This window comes from Vipera berus, assembly GCF_964194415.1.
Source record: "Vipera berus genome assembly, chromosome: 1".
Lineage (NCBI taxonomy): Eukaryota > Metazoa > Chordata > Lepidosauria > Squamata > Viperidae > Vipera > Vipera berus.
The window spans coordinates 359,342,989-359,362,315 of record NC_138202.1 but is presented as its reverse complement, the minus strand read 5'-3'; the positions used below and the strand labels follow the sequence as shown (position 1 = coordinate 359,362,315).

General features: G+C 46.5%; 1 protein-coding gene across 1 annotated transcript in view; it reads left to right on the top strand.

Annotated features, from left to right (window-relative positions):
• LOC308659568 (P2X purinoceptor 5-like) overlaps positions 1 to 19,273 on the top strand; it is a gene marked incomplete at its 3' end in the record, with an annotated part of 34,225 nt that extends 14,952 nt beyond the window's left edge. Inside the window, exons 5-12 of the mRNA XM_081313305.1 lie at positions 5,691 to 5,787; positions 8,361 to 8,441; positions 10,778 to 10,916; positions 12,562 to 12,698; positions 13,651 to 13,744; positions 14,902 to 14,967; positions 16,937 to 17,019; positions 19,153 to 19,273. Coding sequence (XP_081169431.1) covers positions 5,691 to 5,787; positions 8,361 to 8,441; positions 10,778 to 10,916; positions 12,562 to 12,698; positions 13,651 to 13,744; positions 14,902 to 14,967; positions 16,937 to 17,019; positions 19,153 to 19,273 — 818 coding nt within the window. The remainder of the gene's footprint in view (positions 1 to 5,690; positions 5,788 to 8,360; positions 8,442 to 10,777; positions 10,917 to 12,561; positions 12,699 to 13,650; positions 13,745 to 14,901; positions 14,968 to 16,936; positions 17,020 to 19,152) is intronic.
• Between the last annotated feature and the right edge of the window lie 54 nt (positions 19,274 to 19,327).

The window sequence follows — 19,327 nt, the reverse complement described above, 5'->3', positions numbered from 1 at the left end:
GATATGGCCTGTTTTGTCCACATATTGATTCCTTCCCAAGGATCTGGGAGGCAGATGTGAGTGTTTAAAGGTCTCATCGCAGGATGGAAGCTGTTCCAGGTAGCTGCCTCCTGTAATTGACGGTGAATTTGTCAATGCCGATGGTGACTGCCTTTGGCATTTTTGTCCACCTATCAAGTTCTTCCCGAGCACCTAGGATAGGCAGATGTTGTTAATAACACTAAAGGTTTCGTGGAAGGATGTCAGCTGTTCCGAGCAAAGCTGCCTTCCGCAATTGACTGACGGGGATTTTGTCAATGCCGATGGTATTCAAGTGGTACTCCAAGTGTTTTGGGATTGCACCCAACTCATTTATTAATGATTAATACTATCTTTGCTTTCTTTTGTCACAGCCCTTCTCCTCCTATTTCCAGCTCTCTGCATTTTGTAATTTTCTCCTTTTTATTACTGTTGTCCCTCCTTATGGAACGACAGGCAGTCCTCAATTTACAAGAGTACCTTTTAGTCACCGTTCAACGTTACGACGGCCCTGCAAAAAAGGGATTTATGACTGTTTCTCAGACTTACAACCATTGCAGCTTCCCCATCAAAATTCAGAGGCTTGGCAGCTGACTCGTAGTTTTGACGGTTCCAATATCCAGGGGGCCACGTGATCCCCTTTTGTGACTAGGGGAAGCCAGTTTCACTTAACAACCACATTAGTAACTCAACAACTGCAACGATTCACTGAAGAATTGCGGCAAGACAGGTCATGAAATGGGGCAAAATTCACTTAACAAATGTTTCGCTTAGCAATATAATTTTTTGGGCTCAATTGTGGTCGTACGTTGAGGACAGCCTGTTCCCTGTCCCCAACTGCATTCAGTCACTGCAGCTTAGATATGCAGGATAACAGCAACAACAACAATAACAATAATAATCCTGGTTGGGGAATTCTGGGAGTTGAAGTCCACACAGTTTAAGGTTGAGAAACATTGGCTTAGACCAGGGGTGTCAAACTCAATTCCATTGAGGGCCGCATCAGCATTGCGGTTGCCCTTAGGGGGCCGGGTGGGTATGGCCAGGGTGGGCGTGGCCTACTGGGTGGGCGTGGCTAGAGTGCGTATGGCCTACTGGGTGGGCGTGGCCAGCTCTACATTGTTTGCATCAAGGGTGCCTATGGGGGCCTGGGCAGGAGTGGGAGAGATCTGAGGGTCTCTGGCAGAAGGAGGGTCTCTGGGCCAGGGCCAAGGCAGTGGGGGCCGTTCCCTCACTGTTTCCAGGATGGCTTCGCGGGCCACATGAAACCACTTTGCGGGCCGAATCCGGCCCCCGGGCCTTGTGTTTGACATGTCTGGCTTAGACAGTTCCCCCAATGTGACTCTGTTACTGAGAACAGAGAATAAGAGAGTTGGAAGGGACCATGGAGGTCATCTAGTCCAACCCCCTACTCAGCCAGTAAACCCTATACCATTTCAGACAAATGGCTGTCCAGTCTCTTCTTAAAAACCTCCAGTATTGGAGCATTCACAGCTTCTGGAGGCAGGTTGTTCCACCGGTTAATTGTTCTAACTGTCAGAAAATTTCTCCTTAGTTCCAGGTTGCTTCTCTCCTTGATGAGTTTCCATCCGTTGGGTCTTGTCCTGCTTTGAGGTGCTTTGGAGGAATAGCTTGACTCCCTCTTCTTTGGGGCAGCCCCTGAGATATTGGAAGATTTGCTATCATGTCACCCCTCGTCCTTCTCTTCATTAAACTAGACATCCCCAATTCCAACAACACCCAAAGGGAGATTAAAACGCCCAAAGGGAGCAATGCCACTTCATGGTGAGTACGGAGGATAAAGCCTCTGTAACAAGATTAAAAACTCCAGAGAAATCTCTACTAAAAAAAAATTCAAACAACGCCTCTCTGTAATGTAATTAATTGAAAGCAAACGCCAGCAACAAAGGGTTTGAAATCCCTCTGATAAAAGAGAGCTCTTAATTCCCTAGGAGAATTAGTCATCCCTATTTTGCTATTTGTATAGGATTAAGGGGGGCTAATTGTTCTCTCTGGCATTGTTTTTCCCCCCAAATAAGGCTCCCCCCCCCCCGTTGTTTTAACAAATGGGAAAGTTAAGCTGACTTTGCCAAGGTGGGAAGAAGAGAAGGGTGCCAGGTGACAAACGAAAGACCTAAAAAACCCATAGAAAAATAACATTTAAAAAAAAAACCTAACTTTTTCCCTGGATGGATTTGAAGGCGCTTTAAAATTGTTTTTTTTTTTTTTTTAAAAGGATAGTTTTGGCCCTTTGCTAGCTGTTTATTTCCTAAACCTGACACGGCTTTCCCGACTTGCAAAGTAGAGCTGTTCCTGTTCCCCCCCCCCCCCCAAAATGTCTTCTTTATGCTACTAAAACTCTCATATCTGCTTGACTGTTTGTAACCTTTAAACGGGCGAAACGGTGCATCACGAGGGCAACAATTTTTGAACTCGGGTCCCTCAGAGGAGGTAACGTACAGAATGCATCCAAAACGCAGGACCTGAGAGTCCTGTGGAATTAAATTGGGCATAATTTTGTAAGGTCCCAGTCCCTTACTTGAACTTGAGACACCATATCAAATCTAATCAGATAACCCAAGCAGAGACTTCTTGATCAAGCAGCCCTTTGTTGTTGTTAGCTGCGAGGTCGTGTCCGACCCATCGCGACCCTATGGACAACGTTCCTCCAGGCCCTCCTGTCCTCTACCATCTTCTGGAGTCCATTTAAGCTCACGCCTACTGCTTCAGTGACTCCATCCAGCCACCTCATTCTCTGTCGTCCCCTTCTTCTCTTGCCCTCCACCTTTCCCAGCATGAGGCTCTTCTCCAGTGAGTCCTTCCTTCTCACTAGGTGGCCAAAGTATTTGAGTTTTAGCTTCAGGATCTGGCCTTCTAAAGAGCAGTCAGGGTTGATCTCCTCTAGGACCGACCGGTTTGATCGCCCTGCAGTCCAAGGGACTCGCAGGAGTCTTCTCCAGCACCATAGTTCAAAGGCCTCCATTCTTTGGCGCTCAGCCTTTCTTATGGTCCAACTTTCTCAGCCATACATTGCAACTGGGAAGTCCATAGCCTTGACTATATGCACTTTTGTTGACAGGGTGATGTCTCTGCTTTTTAGGGTGCTGTCTAGATTTGTCATGGCTTTCCTCCCCAGGAGCAAGCGTCTTTTAATTTCTTGGCTACAGTCCCCATCTGCGGTGATCTTGGAGCCCAGGAAAATAAAATCTGTCACTACCTCCATTTCTTCCCCATCTATTTGCCAGGAGTTGAGAGGGCCGGATGCCATGATCTTGGTTTTCTTAATGTTTAGTTTCAACCCAACTATATATCAAATCTAATCAGATAATCCAAGCGGAGACTTCTTGATCAAGCAGCCCTTTATTTGACCAAATTAAGCAGCTGGGTGGCCAACAACCTGGAACGCTGGCAGAGTTACGTCCAGAAGTGCCACGCCTTAGAAAATTGGTAGCATTGCTTTATAAACTTTGTTAGCCAATGAAAATCAGACAACACAGCCGTTACATCATAAGGAAGGCGTTAATCATTCCTTATTCCCCCCTTCAGTACGTCCCATCCATGTACATGTTTCCCACGCTTGCGTGAAATTTCTCTAGTGCAAAATCCGATTACAAAAAGCAAGAAAGCAACAGTGAGACTAAACAATTTCCCTTTGTTCCAGAACCCTTCAATTTAATAAAAGGCTTAATGACACAGAACTTATCGTTAAGCATTTGATGATGTAAAAGGTAAAGGTAAAGGTTCCCCCGCACATGCGTGCTAGTCGTTTCCGACTCTAGGGGCCGGTGCTCATCTCCGTTTCAAAGCCGAAGAGCCAGCGCTTGTCCGAGGACGTCTCCGTGGTCATGTGGCCGGCATGACTAGACGCCAAAGGCGCACGGAACGCTGTTACCTTCCCACCGGAGTGGTCCCTATTTTTCTACTTGCATTTTTAGGTGCTTTCGAACTGCTAGGTTAGCAGAAGCTGGGATGAGTAACAGGCGCTCACTCTGTTACGCGGCACTCGGGATTCGTCCCGCCAAACTGCCGACCTTCAGATCGACAAGCTCAGCGTCCTAACCCACTGAGCCACCGCGTCCCTATATTTGATGATGTAACAGGATCACAAAACATCAAAATGGAACAAGCAGAGATAAATATTGGTGCAGGATACAAGATGGGAGGCAAAGAAATTTACATAAGTAAATAAGCAAACAAACAAAAAAATAAATTACTGCTTTCATGATAGCATCCACCCTTTCATAGGGGTAGTCCTCAACGTACGACCACAGTTGAGCCCCAAATTTATGTTGCTAAGTGAGACATTTGTTACGTGAGATTTTGCCCCACTTTACGACTTTTCTTGCCAAGTTTTGTTAAGTGAATCACTGCAGTTGTTCACTTACTGACATCTGGCTTCTTCCCCGTTGACTTTGCTTATCAGAGGGTTGCAAAAGGGGATCACATGATCCCGGGACAAGTGCGACTGTCATAAATATGAGTCAGTTTCCAAGCCTCGGAATTTTGATCACGTGACCACGGGGAGGCCGCAACGGTTTTAAGTGTAAAAAATGGACATACCGTAAGTCCCTTTTTTCAGTGCGGTTGTAACTTCAAACGGTCACTAAACAACTGCCGTAAGTCGAGGACTAGTGGCATATGAAGTGGGGGGGTGTCAAAAAAAGTCCACATGGAGTTTGCAATGGTGCGATTGCAACTCCATCCATTTGTTGTGTGTACTGTGTTCAGTTGTGACCACCATTTGGTCTTTTTTTTTTGACACCTCCACCGCCATGCCTTCCATTATCCCTCTTCCTGAGCCCACCTGAAAATTATTTCAGTGATTCACAAGATTATAGCCTGGCTGACATTTTTCTGATCATTTTGTGTTAGAAATTCTGTTTATATATAGTGTACGATCACCATGTGCTTTACTGCTTAACTCTTTTAATCATAACCGGAAACTGGAGACTCTACTTAGGAGGAAAGAACATAAAAGTATCCAGGGGTAGGCAATCTTGGCTCTTTTATGACTCGTGGACTAACTCCCAGAATTCCTGAGCCAGCCACGCTGAGGAGAAATGGAGAGGTTTCCATACTGAGCCATGCTGGCTCAGGAATTCTGGGAGTTGAAGTCCACGAGTCATAAAAGAGCCAAGGTTGCCTACCCCTGCATTCTTTACGCATGGACTTCAATTCCCAGTATCCTTTGTACTGACCATGCTGGCTCAGGAATTCTGGGAGTTGAAGTCCACAAGTCATGAAGGGAGCCATAGTTCCCCATGCTGGCTCAGGAATTCTGGGAGTTGAAGTCCACAAGCCATGAAGGGGCCATAGTTCCCCCATGCTGGCTCAGGAATTCTGGGAGTTGAAGTCCACGAGTCATAAAAGAGCCAAGGTTGCCTACCCCTGCATTCTTTACGCATGGACTTCAATTCCCAGTATCCTTTGTATTGACCATGCTGGCTCAGGAATTCTGGGAGTTGAGGTCCACAGGTCATGAAGGGAGCCATAGTTCCCCATGCTGGCTCAGGAATTTTGGGAGTTGAAGTCCACAAGTCATAAAAGAGCCAAGGTTGCCTACCCCTGGCCTATGCCATAGATGCAAACTTGTAAGCACTGCCATCTACTGGCTGAATACTACTATAGTTGTTGCACAAAATTACATTCCAACATTTTGTTTCCTCCGCCAGGTATCAAGACAGGACTCTGTATAAAAATTGGGAACAATATCAGTGGGACGTGCGAAATCCTAGCTTGGTGTCCAGTGGAGAAGAAAGACAGAACAAAGTTAGTTCTAAAAAAAAACAACCCAAAACAACTTTTCCATAGGAGCTGAGGCCTTGAATGCTAGAGTTGGGAGGGTCCCTAGAGGTCATCTGGTCAAACCCCCTTACTCAGGGCAGGAATTCAAATTAAAGCATCTGTGAGAAAATGGCACACCAATCCTCCCCTTGAACGTAAAAGGTTAAGGGTCACCCACCATCTCTGGGTCCCCAATTCCACTGTGACATGGAAACACCAGGAAGTCCTCAACTTAGCATCAAAACTTCATGTTGCTGAGAGGGCTTGGGGCTTTCCCCCCAGGTTTTATTAGTTTATAATATACAATACAAGCCATGGCAAATCTAGACAGCACACTAAAAAGCAGAGACATCACCCTGTCAACAAAAGTGCGTATAGTCAAGGCTATGGTCTTCCCAGTTGCAATGTATGGCAGCGAAAGCTGGACCATAAGAAAGGCTGAGCGCCAAAGAATTGAGGCCTTTGAACTCTGGTGCTGGAGAAGACTCCTGCGAGTCCCTTGGACTGCAAGGCGATCAAACCGGTCAGTCCTAGAGGAGATCAACCCTGACTGCTCTTTAGAAGGCCAGATCCTGAAGCTAAAACTCAAATACTTTGGCCACCTAATGAGAAGGAAGGACTCACTGGAGAAGAGCCTCATGCTGGGAAAGGTGGAGGGCAAGAGAAGAAGGGGACGACAGAGAATGAGGTGGCTGGATGGAGTCACTGAAGCAGTAGGCGTGAGCTTAAATGGACTCCAGAAGATGGTAGAGGACAGGAAGGCCTGGAGGAACGTTGTCCATGGGGTCGTGATGGGTCGGACACGACTTCGCAGCTAACAACAGCAAATATACAATACAATGGAAATACAAAAGCAAACAGCAGAAAAGATGGGGAAGGGAAAAGGGAGTAGAAAAGTGAGGTAAGGGAGAAAAAGAAAAAAAGGGGGGAAAAAAAGGCATTGACTTCCGAGATAGTTGTTGAGTCGTGCCTGATCTTACGACCTTTTTTTTTAATATGGTTGTTAAGTGAATCACTGCCGTTGTTAAGTGAATCATGCGGTTGTTAAGCAAATCCTCGTCTTGACAACCTTCCCAGCAAATCCGGCTTCCCCACTGACTTTGCTCGTCGGAAGCCGGCTGGGCAAATCGCAAATGACAACAGTCACATGACCCTTAAGGACGCCGCAACTCTTGTCAATACGGGTGCTGAAATTTTGATCACACGGCTGTGGGGACACAGCGGCCGTTGTAAGTGTGAGGACCAGTCATAAATCGTTTTTTTTAGTGCCATTGTAACTTAGAACGATTGCTATACGAAGGGTTGTAAGCAGTGGTGGGATTCGCACCACTTCGGCAAGGACCGGTAGCTCATTTTTTGTTGCTCAGGCCCAGAATGGACTTCTGGAAGCGGCATCCACACAGAGAACCGGTTGTTCACATCTTAGCATCCCACCACTGCTTGTAAGTCAACCCTTCGTATCTGTACGAGCCTCTCACAATTCACCCTGCCATTCTGGGCGGCCCTTTCACATCTTCCCACCGTTGTTAAGCAAAATTGTGACAGTTAGTAAGTGCAACGGTGAGTAAGCGAATCCAGCTTCCCCCCATTGTCTTGGCTTGTCTCAAAAGCTGGCTGGGAAGATCACAAAAGGGGACACGGTAACCCTCATAAATACACGCCAGCTGTCCAAGCGGCCGAATTTTGATCATGTGACCGTGGGGATGCTACAACAGTCGTAAGTGTGAGGACCGGTCCTAAGTCAATTTTTCCAGTGCTGTGTAACTTCAAACAGTTACTAAACAGTTGTAAGTCAAGGCGTAAGGCAGAGGTCACCAACCATTCTTGGTTGGCGGACTGGAGGGAAAAGTAGGGGGAAGTGTTTTATGTGCGTGTGCACACGCGCACACGGGGCCACAAGCATGCACGTGAAGCAAACAGAGCGGGGCTAGCGCTTGCATGATACTCGCTAGCCCTGCCCCGTTCTTGTGCACAGCCCATTTCTGTGACCTGAGGCATGGTGTTGGCCCATTTTCACGCACCGAGGCGTGGCGGCACCCCATTTTCACACCCTGAGGCGCAGCATTGGCCCATTTTCGCACAGCGTGCTGGTGTGGCGTCCCATTTTCATGCCTTGTGGCGTGGCATCAGCCCGTTTTTGCACCCTGTGCCGTGGCGGCCTGTTTTCGCACCCCGCGGCACAGCAGCATCCCATTTTCGCACCGTGTGGTGCGGTGGCATCCCGTTTTCACACCGCGAGGCGCGGTGGCGTCCCATTTTTACACCCTGAGGCGCAGCGTCAGCTTGTTTTTGTGCCGCGAGGCACGGCGGCAGCCCATTTTTTCACTGTGCGGCCTGGCGTCCTGTTTTCATTCCCCGCGGCCGTGGTGCTAGCGTGACTGGGTGTGTGCACGCGCATGTCCCACGGCCCGGGGGCCACCAGCCCACAGTCCACTACTAGGCCGCGGCCCACAGATTGGGGACCCCTGGCCTAAGGGGATATAACTAAAATCTGGTTTGATTCTACTCAAGTATGAAATAATTCAGTTAACCCATCTCTTTTTTTATTTATTTTTAAGGTCCGCTCTTCTGGCTGGCGCTGAGAATTTCACGGTTTACATCAAGAACACCATCCGCTTCCCCAAGTTTAATTTCTCCAAGTAAGATTTTCCCCCTCCTTTTTATTTTTCCCTTTCTTTCCCTTTGAGTTGTTTTCGACACCCTGATAGGAAACGTTCTGCCTCCAGGAACAAGTTTCCAAATTTTTGGAGGAATCACTTTGGGAGGAAAAAAAAACAACAGCCAAAAATCGGAAAAATCTCTCTGTAGATCTGTGGATCAAAGTTTATGAGGGAGGGGAATAAGGACAGGAATGGAACAGCAGCAGTTTTTCCAGGTTGCCGCATTTCGGTGCTGATGCAAGACTGAAATTCTAAATATTTTTTTTTAAATTAAATTCAGAAAGCCATCAGCTCCGTAAGACTCTGGGCAGCATTAAAATGATAAAATTAAAATTATAAAAACAACGTACGTATGAAAAAAAAACAATCTGCCCGCCAGAGCGAGCATTCCTATTTAATAGATAAAAGTCCGAGGCAAGTAGTTCTCGACTTGTTGGGCCTCAGAATTCCGTTGCTAAGCAAGACAGTTGTTAAATGAGTTTTGCGATATTTCTTGCCATAGTTTGTTAATGGGGTTGTTAAGTCCATCTGGCATCCCCATTGACTTTGATGGTCGTAAGGTCGCTAATAATAATAATAATAATAATAATAATAATAATAATAATAACAACAACAACAACAACAACAACAACAACAATAATAATATAATAATAATAGTAGTAGTAGTAGTAGTTATTATTATTTGGAAGGGACCTTGGAGGTCATCTAGTCCAACCCCCTGCTCAGACAGGAAACCCTATACCATTTCAGACAAATGGCTGCCCAGTCTCTTCTTAAAAACTTCCAGTGTTGGAGCTTTCACTGCTTCTGGAGGCAGGTTGTTAATAATAATAATAATAAACTTGGAAGGGAACTTAGAGGTCATCTAGTCCAACCCCCTGCTCAGGCAGGAAACCCTACACCATTTCAGACAAACGGCTGTCCAGTCTCTTTTTAAAGACTTCCAGTGTTGGAGCATTCACAGCTTCTGGAGGCAGGTTGTTAATAATAATAATAATAAACTTGGAAGGGAACTTAGAGGTCATCTAGTCCAACCCCCTGCTCAGGCAGGAAACCCTACACCATTTCAGACAAACGGCTGTCCAGTCTCTTTTTAAAGACTTCCAGTGTTGGAGCATTCACAGCTTCTGGAGGCAAGGAGTTCCACTGGTTAATCGTTCTGACTGTCAGGAAATTTCTCCTCAGTTCTAGGTGATCACATGATCCTGGGATGATGCCACTCTCACAAATACCTGCCAGTTGTGAAGCCTCCTAAGTTTGATCCCGTGATCGTGGGGCTGACGCAACGGTCTTAAGTGTGAAAAATGGTCATAAGGAAGAGGAGGGCAGTGGGGTTCTTAATGCTCTCTGTGCTTGGTTGTTTCCTTGCAGACATTTCATGACCTGACTAGGTAATATCATCAGTGTTCACAGGGAGTAGGGTTTGCGGACAGGAGGAGGAGGAGGACTGTGGGGTCCTTGGTGTTCTCTGAATTTGGCTGGGTTTTCTTGTAGACATCTCATGACCCAACTAGCTTACATCATCAGTGCTAGAAGGGAATCAGGTTTGGGAGGAGGAGGAGGAGGAGGAGGAGGAGGAGGAGGAGGAGGAGGAGGAGGAGGAGGAGGAAGAAGAAGACTGTGGGCTCCTTGATCCTCTCTGAGCTTGGTTGTTTTTCTTGCAGATGTTTCATGACCCAACTAGGGAACATCATCAGTGCTAGAAGGGAATCAGTTTTGGGAGGAGGAGGAGGAGGAGGAGGAGGAGGAGGAGGAGGAGGAGGAGGAGGAGGAGGAGGAGGAGGAAGAAGAAGACTGTGGGCTCCTTGATCCTCTCTGAGCTTGGTTGTTTTTCTTGCAGATGTTTCATGACCCAACTAGCTTACATCATGAGTGCTAGAAGGGAATCAGTTTTGGGAGGAGGAGGAGGAGGAGGAGGAGGAGGAGGAGGAGGAGGAGGAAGACTGTGGGCTCCTTGATCCTCTCTGAGCTTGGTTGTTTTTCTTGCAGATGTTTCATGACCCAACTAGGGAACATCATCAGTGCTAGAAGGGAGTGGGGTTTGTGGTGTAAAGGAGGAGGAAGAGGAGGACTGTGGGGTCCTTGGTCCCCTCTGAGCTTGGTTCTTTGCAGACATTTCATTACCCAACTTGGTAAGCGTTGGTCATTGTTTTCAGCGCCCTCATATCTTCAAACGGTTGCTAAATGAATGTTCATTAAGTGAGGATTACTCTGCCCAGTTACAACACCGAGACAGCTTGCGTTGCTGACGGGCGCTGCGTTTTTGAAAATCCCAGGTTCCTGACCTTCTCACTTCTCTTGTCTTCCTGACGTAGAACCAATGTCCTTGACACCAAAAACGATGCCTATCTGAAAACCTGTCGCTATGGGGCAGACCAGCCCTACTGCCCCATCTTCTCATTGGGGAAACTGGTCAGCTGGGCCGGGAGCAACTTTCACGAGATGGCCTCGGAGGTATGAACACAAACGTAGGCTGCTCCTTCCTTTAGCTGGTGGTTTGTCATAAAGTGATCGTTATGACAAAGTCACTCAGCCGCCTTTCATACCTAAGTTGGAACTAGAACTCACCGTCTCCTGGTGATTGGGCCCAGGTCACCCAGCCGGCATTCATGCCTAAATTGGAACTAGAAGTCACCATCTCCTGGTGATTGGCCCCAGGTCACCCAGCCGGCGTTCATGCATAAATTGGAACTAGAACTCACCATCCCCTGGTGATTGGCTCAAAGTCACCCAGGCAAGTTTCATGTCTAAGTTGGAACTAGAACTCACAGTCTCCTGGTGATTGGCCCAAGTCACCCAGGCTAATTTCATGTCTACGTTGGAGCTAGAACTCACCGTCCCCTGGTGATTGGCCCAAAGTCACCCAGGCAAGTTTCATGTCTAAGTTGGAACTAGAACTCACCGTCTCCTAGTGATTGACCCCAAGTCACCCAGCCGGCATTCATGCCTAAATTGGAACTAGAAGTCACCGTCTCCTGGTGATTGGCCCCAAGTCACCCAGCCGGCTTTCATGCCTAAATTGGAACTAGAAGTCAACGTCCCCTGGTGATTGGCCCCAGGTCACCCATCCGGCGTTCATGCCTAAATTGGAACTAGAACTCACCGTCCCCTGGTGATTGGCCCCAAGTCACCCAGCCGGCTTTCATGCCTAAATTAGAACTAGAAATCACCGTCTCCTGGTGATTGGCCCAAAGTCACCCAGCCAGCTTTCATGCCTAGATTGGAACTAGAACTCACCATCCCCTGGTGATTGGCTCAAAGTCACCCAGGCAAGTTTCATGTCTAAGTTGGAACTCGAACTCACAGTCTCCTGGTGATTGGCCCAAGTCACCCAGGCTAATTTCATGTCTAAGTTGGAGCTAGAACTCACCATCTCCTGGTGATTGGCCCAAGTCACCCAGGCATGTTTCATGTCTAAGTTGGAACTAGAACTCACTGTCCCCTGGTGATTGGCCCAAAGTCACCCAGGCAAGTTTCATGTTGGAACTAGAACTCACAGTCTCCTGGTGATTGGCCCAAGTCACCCAGGCAAGTTTCATGTCTAAGTTGGAACTAGAACTCACCATCTCCTGGTGATTGCCCCAAGTCACCCAGGCACGTTTCATGTCTAAGTTGGAACTAGAACTCACTGTCCCCTGGTGATTGGCCCAAAGTCACCCAGGCAAGTTTCATGTTGGAACTAGAACTCACAGTCTCCTGGTGATTGGCCCAAGTCACCCAGGCAAGTTTCATGTCTAAGTTGGAACTAGAACTCACCGTCTCCTGATGACTCCCAAAGTCACTCAACCGGTTTTCATGCCTAAATGTGATATAAATCAGGCAGGTGTCCACTGGATGCTGCAAACATCCAAAAATGCACCCAAAATGTGGCTGTGGGGGGGGCGGGGAATGAATGGCCTATTTTGAGGGCTTCATTCGAACTTTGAATTATTATGCAGTCAGTCGTAAGTCAAGGACTAACTGAATTTAGTACAGGCCGTGGACCCATCCTGCCAACTCTGGTGAATCTCCCAAGGTTTTTTGAGGGAAACAGCTTCCTGTTCTTCTGCCAAAACGGAAGAAAACCTTTTGGTGTTGTTGTTGTTGTTTTTAAATCCAGGGTGGTGTGATTGGGATCCAGATCGAATGGGACTGCAACCTGGATAAAAAGCCATCCGAATGCAACCCTCGCTATTCTTTCAGCCGCCTAGATAACAAATTTGGGGAGAAGTCGGTCTCCTCTGGATACAACTTCAGGTAACGGAGACGGAGGCGGCGTTTGGCCGACGCATCCTTGCCCTGCCACTGCGGCAGTTTCAATCTTTCTGAAGTTGCTTCAGTGGCCAAGGTCAGTGCTGGGAAACGGCCAGCTAGGCTGGAAGGAGGAGTCAAGTGAGGGCCTAGCTTGGAATCTTTGCACAGCTGCAAGAGTCATAAGCCTGAGCTACCCGATATCCATGAAGCCCTATCTCAGGGGTAGGCAACCTTGGCTCTTTTATGACTCGTGGACTTCAACTCCCAGAATTCCTGAGTCAGCATGGCTCAGCTTGGAAACCTCTCCCTTTCCCCTCAGCATGGCTGGCTCAGGAATTCTGGGAGTTGAAGTCCACGAGTCATAAAAGAGCCAAGGTTGCCTACCCCTGGCCTATCTGGTCATTCTCAGGGGATGACAGACAAGTCTCCGTAGGCGATAGATAATAAAATTAATGACTTTCGTTACAGGCAGCCTTTGACTTTATGACCTCTGTTGACCCCCACACTTTCCATGGCTAAGTGAGTGAGCCTTGCCCCCTTTTATAACTTTCCTGCCACGATCGTTAAGCGAATCACTGCAGCTGTTCAGTTAGTAACGCGGTTGTTCAGCGGATCCGGCTCCCCCGTCGATTTTGCTCATCGGGTCTCAAAAGGGGACGACGTGACCCGGGGACCCTGCGACCGTCATAAATACGAGTCAGTTGCCCAGTGTCCGGATTTTGATCACGTGACTTCAGGGGATGTTGCGACGGTTGCTAAGTGTTGAAAAACGGTCACTTTTTCCCCAGTGTCGTCGTCACTTTGAACAGCCCCTAAGTTGTAAGTGGAGGATTATCTGTCCTCAGACAATAAATCTGTCAGTGATGCCGAAGGGAGGGGAAAAAAAAGAGATTTCCACTTGGAAAAAATAAATCACACGACATTTTGTGATTTTGTTGTTGTTGTTGTTGTTCAGATTTGCCAAGTATTACCGGAGCGTGGCTGACAACGATTTCCGAACGCTGATCAAAGCCTACGGGATCCGCTTTGATATCATGGTGAATGGCAAGGTGAGGGTGCGAAAAACATAGATTCGCGATAGTGGCGAATGTCCGCAGCCCGGGTGTTGGTTGGTTTCCGAACGTTTCGTTACCAGCCTGGGTAACCTCTTCAGAAAGGTGTTGGTGTTCCTTCTGCTTCTAAGGGCCTCGTGTGGTCAGCGGATCTTGTAAATGGGGTGGAATAATAATAATAATAATAATAATAATAATAGTAATAATAGTAATAATAATAATAATAATAATAATAATAATAATAATAATAATAATAATAATAATAATAATAATAATAATAATAATAATAATAATATAAAGTTGGAAGGGACCTTGGAGGTCATCTAGTCCAACCCTCTGCTCAGGCAGGAAACCCTGTGCAACGGGGAGGCAACCTTGGCTCTTTTATGACTCATGGACTTCAACTCCCAGAATTCCTGAGCTGGCGTGGCTCAGCATGGCAACCTCTCCATTTCTCCTCAGCATGGCTGGCTCAGGAATTCTGGGAGTTGAAGTCCACGAGTCATAAAAGAGCCAAGGTTGCCTACCCCTGGCCTAGACCATTTCAGACAAATGGCTGTCCAGTCTCTTCTTAACAACTTCCAGTGTTGGAGCATTCACCGCTTCTGGAGGCAAGGAGTTCCACCGGTTAATTGTTCTCACTGTCAGGAAGTTTCTTCTTAGTTCCAGGTTGCTTCTCTCCTTGATGAGTTTCCATCCGTTGCTTCTTGTCCTGCCTTTGGGTGCTTTGGAGAATAGCTTGACTGCCTCTTCTTTGGGGCAGCCCCTGAGATACTGGAGTATTGCTATCATGCCCCCACTCGTCCTCCTTCATTAAACTAGACCTACCCAATTCCAGCAACCGTTCCCCTTACATTAGGTGAGGGTCTTGTGATGGGTCAGGTGAGGGTCCACGTGATCCCCTTTCGCGACCTTCAGACGAGCAAAGTCAACGAGAGAAGCCAGATTCATTTAACAACCGTGCGACTGGCTTAACAACTGGAGCGACTCGCTTAAGAGTCGTGGCAAGAAAAGTCATCAAAGCGGGGCAGAGCTCCCTTAGCAACAGCTTAGCCACAGAAGTTTTGGGCTGAATTGTGGCTACGAGTCGCACGTACAAACCTTAAAATCCGCGCGCACCTCCCCAAACTCACGCTTTCTCCCTTTCTTTTCAGGCAGGGAAGTTCAACATCATCCCGACGGTGATCAACGTGGGATCCAGTCTTGCGCTGATGGGAGTGGTAGGTCACTTCTTTGGGTTGGAAGCAAGCAATTGCTGGATTGCAGGCAATCTTTGACTTACGATGAGAGACGGGAACGCCTGGGACAAAAATCGGAAAAATTTTGGGGGGGGGGGGAAAGAGGGAAAAATTGGGGGGGAAAAAAGTTTTTTTTTTTTTAAAAAAAACGACTTTTGGAAAAAAATGGGGGAAAAAAACCAGGGTTTTTTACCCATTTTTCCCCCAAGGCCGTTTAAAAAAACCCCACCTCGTTTCCCCAATTTTTCCAGGTTTTTCCCCAAGTGTTCCCATCTCTACTTACAACTGTTCGTTTAGCGACGATTCAAAGTTACGACATTGCTGAAACGAGTCACTTACAACCACGGTCACGCGATCCTAATTCAGGCGCTGGATCCCCAGCATGTATTTATTTGATGGTTGCGGCGTTGTGGGATCACATGCTTTCCCCCATTTGTGACTTTCTCAGCTGGTTTCCAACAAGCAAAGTCAATGAGGGAATCCGGAATCATTTCAGGGGGTTGGGCTGGATGACCTCCAAGGTCCCTTTAATTTTATTTATTATTATTATTATTATTATTATTATTATTGTTGTTGTTGTTGTTGTTGTTGTTGTTGTTTAGTTCAGTGGAACAACCTGCCTCCAGAAGTGGTGAGTGCTCCAACACTGGAGGTTTTTAAGAAGAGACTGGACAGCCATTTGTCTGAAATGGTCTAGGGTTTCCTGCCTGAGCAGGGGGTTGGACTAGATGACCTCCAAGGTCCCTTCCAACTTATTATTATTATTATATTATAATGGTTATTGTTATTATTGTTATTGTTATATTTTGTTATCATTATTGTTTTATTATGACCGCATGATTCACTTAACAACCCTGGCAAAAAAGTTCATAAAATTGGGTTTGATTCACTTTGATTCGCAACAGAAATTCTGCTCCCAATTGAAGTTATAGGCCAAGGAAGATTGTCATATTATCTTATTACCATATCTTATTACAGGTAGTCCTTGACTTAACGACCCCAATTCAGCCCAAAATCTCCGTTGCTAAGCGAAACATTCCTTCAGGGAGTTTTGCCCCATTTTACGACCTCTCTTGCCAAAGTTAAGTGAATCGCTGCAGTTGTTAAGACGGTCATTAAGTGAATCTGGCTTCGCCCCATTGACTTTGCTCATCCGAAGGTCGCAAGAGGGGAATGACGTGACACCCCCTTGGACGTTGCAACCGTCATAAATACGAGTCGGTTGCCAAGCACCCAAATTCTGATTACGTGAACCTGGGGATGCATGCGACGGTCGTCAAGTGTGAAAAACAGTCATTTTTTCCCAAGACTTTGAACATCATCATCATCATCATCATCATAATAGGAGGACCTTGGAGGTCATCTAGTCCAACCCCCTGCTCAGGCGGGAAGCCCTATACCATTTCAGACAAATGGCTGTCCAATCTCTTCTTAAAAACTTCCAGTGTTGGAGCATTCACACCTTCTGGAGGCAGGTTAATAATAATAATAATGTTGGAAGGGACCTTGGAGGTCATCTAGTCCAACCCCCTGCTCAGGCAGGATAACCCTATGCCATTTCAGACAAATGGCTGTCCAGTCTCTTTGTAAAAACTTACAGTGTTGTAGCATTCACACCTTCTGGAGGCAAGGAGTTCCACTGGTTAATTGTTTTCACTGTCAGGAAGTTTCTCCTTACTTCTAGGTTGCTTCTCTCCTTGATTAGTTGTATGTTCTGGAATACCCGTATTATCTTATTGTATCTTCTGTTATTAAACATGATTAAAATATTAAGATATTATATACAGTAGCTTAAGCGGCACTGCGAGTTTGGACTGCACAACTTAAAGTATAATAAAATAATTTTTTTAAAAAGCCTCCCTAGAACAAGCGTGCGACTGAAAACACGAAACCATTTTTTAAAAGTTGCTGCTAGTTACTCCGCTCACATTGTGTTTTTTCTGCCATCCAGGGTGCGTTTCTTTGTGACCTGGTCCTGCTGTATCTTCTCCGAAAGAGCCACTTTTACCGAGGGAAAAAATATGAGGAAGTCAGGTAGGTTGCCTGCAGCCGCAAAGCATTCCCGATTCGCAGAGATTTATTATTTATAACTTCTAACCTGGTAAGAAATCTTTCCACTTGGATTTCTCAATGATGGGGGCTTGCAAACCCATCTTGGGCCAAATTGATATCCTCCAGATCAGGGCTCTTCAAACTTGGCCCTTTGAGGACTTGTGGACTTCGACTCCCAGAATTCCTCAGCCAGGCACAAATGCCTGGCTGAGGAATTCTGGGAGTCGAAGTCCACAAGTCATCAAAGGGCCAAGTTGGAAGACCCCTGTCTTAAAGCATCCTGGCTGAGGAATTCTGGGAGTTGAAGTCCACAAGTCATCAAAGGGCCAAGTGGGAAGACCCCTGTCTTAAAGCATCCTGGCTGAGGAATTCTAGGAGTTGAAGTCCACAAGTCATAAGAGGGCCAAGTTGGAAGACCCGTCTTGAAGCATCCTGGCTGAGGAATTCTGGGAGTTGAAGTCCACAAGTCCTAAAAGGGCCAAGTTGGAAGACCCCCTGCACCAGATCAATCTCGTGGCTTAGCGTGTATTGATGTACAGATGGTCCACGATTTACATTTAATGAAGAGAAGGACGAGGGGGGACATGATAGCAGCCTTCCAGTATCTCAAGGGCTGCCTCAAAGAAGAAGGAGTCAAGCTCTTCTCCAAAGCTCCTGAAGGCAGGAGAAGAAGCAACAGATGGAAACTCATCAAGGAGAGAAGCAACCTAGAACTAAGGAGAAACTTCCTGACAGTTAGAACAATTAACCAGTGGAACAACCTGCCTCCAGAAGTGGTGAATGCTCCAACACTGGAAGTTTTTAAGAAGAGACTGGACAGCTATTTGTCTGAAATGGTATAGGGTTTCCTGTCTGAGCAGGGGGTTGCACTAGATGACCTCCAAGGTCCCTTCCAACTTTATTATTATTATTATTATTATTATTATTATTATTATTATTATTATTATTATTATTATTATTATTATTATTATCAACCTGCCTCCAGAGGTTGTGGATACTCCAACAGTGGAACTTTTTAAGAAGAGACTGGACAGCCATTTGTCTGAAATGGTATAAGGTTGGACTAGAAGACCTCCAAGGTCCCTTCCAGCTCTATCCCAACGATGGATGATGATGATTTAGAAGTAAACCACAGTCACACCCCATTTCAACAAGACAATAAAAAGCTGAGAAGGAAGCAAACGAACAAGCAAAAAATACAGAACAGATCCTTTCTAGCAACCTAGATAAGCAGGGATGAACTCCAGACAAACCATCAAGCAGAAAACAATACCCTAATCAAGGTACTACTAAGGAGAAAATCCCGTGCACATACCAACACCGGTAGGGAAAGCTACTGTATATATTCTGGTCTTTCCCCCCCCCCCTTCTTAGCTTTTTATTATCTTTCTTGAATGACAAATAATAATAATAGGATAGAGCTGGAAGGGACCTTGGAGGTCATCTAGTCCAGTCTGCCGCTTAAGCAGGAGAACCTACACCATCTCAGACAAGTGACTGTCTAGCCTTAAAAATCTCCAGTGATGGAGCGCCCACGATTTCTGGTGGCAAGCAGTTCCACTGGTTAATTGTCCTCACTGTCAGGAAGTTTCTCCTTAGTTCCAGGTTGCTTCTCTCTTTGATGAGTTTCCATCCGTTGCTTCTTGTCCTGCCTTCGGGCGCTTTGGAGAATAGCTTGACTCCCTCTTCTTTGGGGCAGCCCCTGAGATACTGGAAGGCTGCTATCATGTCCCCCTCCTAGTCCTTCTCTTCACTAAACTAGAGATACCTAATTCCAGCCACCGTTCCTTATATGTTTTAGCCTCCAGTCCCCTGATCCTCTTTGTTGCTCTTCTCTGTACCCTTTCCAGAGTCTCAACATCTTTTTCACATCGTGGTGACCAAAACTGGATGCCGGATTCCAAGTGTGGCCTTATCAAGGCCTTGTAAAGTGGTATTAATACTTCACGTTGTCGTCCACTAGGCTATTTGGCTATTGACAAACTCCACCCCAGGGCAAGCCCCACACACTGAAGCACTGATGATGTTACCTATTTGGGTAATGAAACGTCTGCCAGTAAACAGCCAAGCTCAGAGACCTTGCTAATTTTCTTCAATTTCCCTTTCCTCACGTAGGTCAAGCGGCAAGAAATCCTTACCGGCAAGTACCATCAATGGGAACCAGACTGGGAACCAGAGTGCGGATTCTTTGTCCCGATTGGATCAGCTCGAACAGCTACAGACGGCCGAGACTTAAAACCGTGCTTTTCTCTGGAGACCCTCCTTCACGAAGTCACTAAGAGAAACCACA